The sequence below is a fragment of the Salmo salar genome, chromosome ssa10 (assembly GCF_905237065.1).
Source record: "Salmo salar chromosome ssa10, Ssal_v3.1, whole genome shotgun sequence".
Taxonomy (NCBI): Eukaryota; Metazoa; Chordata; class Actinopteri; order Salmoniformes; family Salmonidae; genus Salmo; species Salmo salar.
In genome coordinates, this window is record NC_059451.1 from 99,536,888 (window position 1) to 99,543,845 (window position 6,958).

The following is a 6,958-nucleotide window of genomic DNA, read 5'->3' on the forward strand; positions in this document are numbered from 1 at the left end:
CAGGATAATTTTGCAATTCGCATGGAGCTTCCAGAACCGATCAGAAGACGTTTAGGACACTTTTCCAGAACTGTGTTTGCTGATCAGAGTCGTACTCAACCATCTCCCGAAGATCATGTCACGTTTTTGGGGCACAGTGGTGGAAACTTGCATGGATTGGTAACTGAAACGCTAGCTAGCGCTTGTCTCAGCTAGTACTGTAGCTAGCTAAACAAGCCATTACCAACCCATTATCCATAGGTACCAGGCAGATATTATTTACATCTGTTGGCCCGGCCGTGTATAGGTTATATACTAGCTAGCTTACTAACAAGTAGGATACGGAAAGAACGTGAACCCTATTGTTTTACGTTCCCAGACAGTGAGGTTGTCTCCAGCCTGCCTCTCCAGATGTCACTGTTCTTCAACATGTTTTTTCCCACTGTGGTGGATCAGCGAGGTGGTGATGCTGCACCTCAAGGTAACTCACCTCTAGAATTTAGATGCACTCATACTCTATGTACCTAACTGTAACCAATATCTAAATAAACCCCTTTGCCTTTTTTTTCATATTGTTTCAGTATCCAGCCCTTCCTGACTACTATAAGTTCATCCTCATCACCATCCTCATCCTGATGACTCTTGTAGAGGCTATCAGACTCTACCTAGGCTATGCAGGAAATTTGCAAGAGAAGGTACACACACACTTTAACCGTATCCTTAATTATTAACGGGTGACTGTATTTTCTGATTTGGCCTCGTTTTAGATTTGGTTCATTAGGGAATTTTTGTGGCCCTGATTGAATTCAAAAGTGAGTTGGTTTCAGGGTATGGTTTGATAGAGTGGGTATAATTTGTGGAACGTTCCAACAGGAATCTGTTAGAAAAACTTTGTAAAGTACAAGGATTCCAACAAACAACGCATACAAAGTAGCATGATCAATTCACCTAGCTAACTAGCTGCCGAATAGGCATCAACTCACCACGTAGTTTATTGTTAATGTTTGTCCATAGGCTACAAGAGTGAGGACAGACATTTTTAGGAGTAAACGTGTTGAGTGAAAACGTAATTACTTTGCCCCCCTCCCTACCCAGTATCTTAATCTGCCACTATACAACTTCATTTGCGTTGTTTGTTGGCAACCTTGTTATTTACAAAGTTTTTGGAACAGATTCCTGTTGGGACGGTCCACAAATTATACCCACCGGTTTAATATGGGTGTCTCGTGTGTGTGTTAGACAAATTATTAAGGCAATTAGCTTCATCCAGCTGGTGTGCAACCCTGGCAAAATTGGTTTGGATAGCCGTGCTTCTACATCTGCATTGCTTGCTGTTTGGGGTTTAGGCTGGGTTTCTGTATTGCACTTTGTGACATCGGCTGATGTAAAAAGGGCTATATAAATACATATGATTGATTGATTTGATTGCCTTTTTCTGGGGCTAGTTAGGGACTGTCAATAAATTACTAATGTAAATGAGACGATGTTCATGTTCCACACCTTTTAGTTTTCTCATTAAATGCTTTCAATATTTGTATATGAATTTCTACAATTTATAGTTGGAGGTTTTTAAGTCATTGAAATTAGGAGCTATTGCAATTTTAACATATTGTCCCATGTACATTGTGTAATTTACAGATAGTCCCTAACTAACCGCATAGGTATATCCAAAGTCAACCCAAATTTACCACAGGCATTATGATTGGGTCGCTGCACTTCAAATTGATGATTACTTGTGTGCTGCCAGCTGTGAGCATGTGGGCAGGTTTGAAACAAACCCAACTTTCATTTGCGTTTTGATGTAGTCGCGACCACAAGTCTCAGAAAACTCTGACATTATGGCCAAAATGATCCTCTTTACATTATGTAGTTCATTTTGACAGTAGACCTATATCAATATCACAGGCTGTTTTCTAAATGAGAAGTTGTTTTTCATGGGTAGTTGCACTTTAAGTCATAGGCCACCTCTGGGGTTGGCCCATGGTTGTAAAACATCTCAGAGAACTGGTCTTGGGTGATTGTTTACGGTCTCTCTCTCTCATGACAGGTCCCTGAGCTGGCTGGTTTCTGGCTCCTGAGTCTCCTGCTGCAGTTTCCTTTGATTCTGTTTCAGCTCTTCAACCAAGCCATTCTGATCCAACCTCTGGAGAGAGGGGTTCACTTAATTCTGGCCCTGTTCATACTCACACAGGTGAGGTTGCATGCCTCTTGCCTGTTCCTACTATGGTAACTAGATTAGTGTCCAATTTGACCACATTGGGGTAATTTATATATAAAAGGTTGTGTGTCTGGGGCCTCCCGAGTGGCCCACTGCATTGTGGTGCTTGAGGCTTCACTACAGACCTGGGTTCGATCCCAGGCTGTGTCGCAGCCGGCCGCGACCAGGAGACCCATGAGGCGGCGCACAATTGGCCAAGCGTCGTCTGGGTTAGGGGAGGGTTTGGCCAGCCGGGGTGTCTTTGTCCCATCGCGCTGTTGTGGCGGGACGGGCGCATGTGCGCTGACTTCGGTCGCCAGCTGTTTGGTGCAGCTGGCTTCAAGGATAAGCAAGCAGTGTGTCAAGAAGCAGTGCGGCAGGATCGTGTTTCGGAGGACGCATGGTTCTCGACCTTTGCCTCTCCCCGAGTCCGTACGGGAGTTGCAGCGATGGGACAAGACTGTAACTACCAAATTGGATATCACGGAGAAAAGGGGGTAAAAAAAAGTATGTTCTAACAAAGTCCCTTTCTCTCTTAGGCCCTCTCTGGCTTTGTGGCTCTACGTGGGATGGTCAGACACACAGAGAGCCACTTCCACCTCAGACAGTTTGATGGGGTTCAGGAGCTGCGGGCAGCCTGACTGCTCTGCTGAGCTGACATGCAGAGACAGAGGTACTCGGGTGTAAATCTCCTATTGATGTTGATTATGAGACATTTGAGTTGCTTAAGTGTATCTCAAGTTAGAATTCAGCTCTGTGTTTTCAGTGGACCATGTTCAGACATTAACACAATGTGTTGGTGCCTTGAGTGATACTTTTTTGGGGGGTTGTTGTACAGATGTGGACAAAGTTTTTAGACGTATCTGTTTCACAATGTTTATGTGACAATAACACCAAGTCTGATTTTTTGAGAATGTAGTTTTCTAACATAATTTACTGTATAGATAGTGACTCAATCTGATTATGCCTTCAATCGATGAATGGAAAATAAATAATTGACACTGAAATTTATACATAATATTATAAAAAGTTAAAATAGGTTTACAATGACATGAAGACTCAAGAAAAAGGCACACAATCAAGACAAGAAATAAATGTAATTTCTATAGCCATCTGAAAGGCAATGTGCTGTACATGTTAAGGCACGTTCACACTGCACCTTACACCAGGGCTAAGAGCAGTGTTTGACTTGCAGGAGCTCACATTTAATTGGATATATCCATGCTAATAATATTGTTGCATGTTTTTGCCAGGATCAGAAAGTTGATGTCTCGTTTATGCACAGCATTCTCTGTACAGGGGCAAGATCGAATTTCAAAAGTGAAACATTGTTTCCCATGTCGGATAGGCAGATATACTAACCATCACTGTTGGAAATCAAATGCAAGGCTAGTAGAAGCAAAAGGAAGTACTGTTAATAGATGTTTAATTGCTTGTAACTTTGGTCGCGTGTTAATTGCTTATAACGTTGTTCGCGTGTTTGTCCATTAACCAGGGCTTTGGAATACAAGTGTGAATCCTTAGCCCAGGGCTAACAAATGCTGAAACACAGGCTAAGCTATCTCAGGGCCAGTCAAGCCTGGGGAAAAGCTAGCCTGGGGCTAAGAACAAGGCAGTGTGAAAAGGACTTCATTGTCCCATGGTCAAAATAGTTGCAGAAACTCCCTCTAGTCTCCATCCATCTTGAAGGGTTTATATCAGCAGTCTGTCACATTTGCCAATGTGTTTCCCTGCCTGGTTCCCAGCTCAAAAGGTCCTTTATTGCGAGGAGGGGCAGACCCTGATAGTCTGGCGACCATCCTCTCCTCCAGATCTGCTTCGGCCCCTCTCCCATTGGAGTGGAATCTGAAGGTCTTGGCCAGGCTGAGTTTCTGGAGCCTATGTAGACTCTCACTTTGGGGGTCGAGGACATCTGTGGTAAAACTCCCATTTCCTCTTCATCCTCCTCTTCAAGGTCTGCTGGTTCAACCCGAGAAGAATGTTACCATTCAGAGTAGGCACATTCCAAAATGAGCTCTGAATGTAGTTTTTAGAGGTACTAGCTGCTAATACAAAGAACAATGCAAAACTGGTATAACCCAAGGGGTTATGGAGCAGGTTTTCATCAAGGATCTCTCTGTACTTTGCTCTGTTCATCTTTCCCTCAATCCTGACTAGTCTCCCAGTCCCTGCCGCTGAAAAACATCCCCACAGCATGATGCTGCCCCACCATGCTTCACCATAGGGATGGTATTGGCCATGTGATGTGCGGTGCCTGGTTTCCTCCAGGCCTGACGCTTCGCATTCAGGCCAAAGAGTTCAATCTTGGTTTCATCAGACCAGAGAATCTTGTTTCTCATGGTCTGAGAGTCCTTTAGGTGCCTTTTGGCAAACTCCAAGCGGGCTGTCATGTGCCTTTTACTGAGGAGTGGCTTCCGTCTGGCCACTCTACCATAAAGGCCTGATTGGTGGAGTGCTGCAGAGATGGTTGTCCTTCTGGAAGGTTCTCCCATCTCCACAAAGGAACTCTGGAGCTCTGTCAGAGTGACCATTGGGTTCTTGGTCACATCCCTGACCTAGGCCCTTCTCCCCATGTTGCTCAGTTTGCCCGGGCAGCCAGCTCTATGATGAGTATTGGTGGTGCCAAACTTCTTCCATTTAAGAATGATGGAGGCCACTGTGTTCTTGGGGACCTTCAATGCTGCAGAAACGTTTTGGTACCCTTCCCCAGATCTGTGCCTCGACACAATCCTGTTTCTGAGCTCTACGTACATTTCCTTCTGCCTCATGGCTTGGTTTTTCCTCTGACATGCACTGTCCACTGTGGGACCTTATTTTGACAGGTGTGTGCCTTTCCAAATCATGTCCAATTAATTGAATTTACTACAGGCGGACTCCAATCAAGTTGTATTAACATCTCAAGGATGATCAATGGAAACACGATGCATCTGAGCTCAATTTCGAGTCTCATAGTAAAATGGTCTGAACACTTATGTAAATAAAGTATTTCTGTTTTTTATTTTGAATACATTTGCAAAAACAAATAAAAAACTGTTTTGCTTTGTCATTATGGGGTATTGTGTGTAGATTGATGAAGAAAAATGTTTATTTACTCAATTTTAGAATAAGGTAACAAAATTTGGAAAAAGGGAAGGGGTCTGAATACTTTCCAAATGCACTGCATAGCCAAGGTCACTGAATAAGTGTATAGTAATCCTTACTGAAGTAGTAATTATTCAGAAGGGCAAAATATCAAATATTTGTTAATTAATTGTATCACTTACAACCATAAAATTGCTATTTACAGCATAACAATACAATTGATGGTCCATATACTCATAAACAAAAAACACCATACATTTAGTTAATTATTAAAAAAAACACAATTTCTTAAGCTGGGTAACATTATCTGCCAAAGTAACACCTTAAAGCGGCAATCAGCAGTTGAAACAATACCAAAGTCAAATCAAATGTTATTTGTCACATGCGCCGAATACAACAGGTGAAATGCTTACTACAAGCCCCTATCAACAATGCAGTTTAAAAAATATGAATAAGAATAAGAAATAAAAGTAACAAATAGTCAAAGAGCAGCAATAAAATAATAATAGCAAGACTATTTACAGCGGTACAGGCACAGAGTCAATGTGGGGCACCGGTTAGTCAAGGAAATTGAGGTAATATGTACATGTAGGTAGAGTTATTAAAGTGACTATGCATAGATACTAACAGAGAGCAGCAGCGGTGTGAAAGAGGGGGGGGCAATGCAAATAGTCTGGGTAGCCATTTTATTAGTTGTTGAGGAGTCTTATGGCTTGGGGTAGAAGCTGTTTAGAAGCCTCTTGGACCTAGACTTGGTGCTCCAGTACCGCTTGGCCATGCAGTAGCAGAGAGAACAGTCTATGACTAAGGTGGCTGGAGTCTGACAATTTTTAGGGTTTTCCTCTGACACCGCCTGGTATAGAGGTCCTGGATGGCAGGAAGTTTGACCCCAGTGATGTACTGGGCCGTACGCACTACCCTTTGTAGTCCCTTGCGGTCGGAGGCCGAAAGCAGTTGCCATACCAGGCAGTGATGCAACCAGTCAGGATGCTCGATGGAGCAGCTGTAGAACCTTTTGAGGATCTGAGGACCCATGCCAAATCATTTCAGTCTCCTGAGGGGGGGAATAGGTTTTGTCGTGCCCCCTTCACGACTGTCCACAAAGTGGTCTCCCGCCACTGTTTTGGTAAAGCTGGAATGGGGCTGGAGAAATGTAACCACTAGAATGGATAGACAGAGTTATGGATGCAAGGACTGACCATCCATGGTATAAAAATTATATTTGGAACCATGTTTTGAGGCTGTACAGTGTTTGTTTACATTCACTTTACTTACAAACATTGGAGTAAAACAAACTTGTATTTTGGGTTCAGATAGGGAATGACAGTTGAACTAAGCTCATGAGGCATTTATTCTTCTAGAATCAATGGGTAAATATCATTCATGTATAAAATGGATGTAGCAACTACTGATTGTCCTTTAACATATACACAGACACTGGAAATTAACTTTTTTATATACATAAATCTGATAGTTCTCATAAGAGCCTTTGCTTTGCTGAGCAGTTTGTTTTCACGTGTGCTACCTGCCTGCCAGGCCATCACTTTACTGACTTTATTGTCCCCATGGGGAAATTTTGTTGCAGCATCATGTACATGTTTAAAATGGCATATAAATACAGTAGAAAACAAATTGACAATACAACATTCATAAGTTACATTGCAATAAAAAGAGACTAGCCTGCTGGCCTTACGGGTCGAT

At 42.7% G+C, this 6,958-nt stretch overlaps 1 protein-coding gene across 1 annotated transcript; it reads left to right on the top strand.

The window, feature by feature from the left end:
* The first annotated feature begins 21 nt into the window (after window positions 1-21).
* LOC123724500 (transmembrane protein 17B-like) lies at window positions 22-3,615 on the top strand. Its single transcript, XM_045688280.1, is given in 6 exon segments — window positions 22-136; window positions 359-410; window positions 412-460; window positions 561-674; window positions 2,027-2,170; window positions 2,716-3,615. Coding segments are annotated over 6 exon segments (576 nt in total). The 3' UTR covers window positions 2,818-3,615.
* The last annotated feature ends 3,343 nt before the right edge of the window (window positions 3,616-6,958 follow it).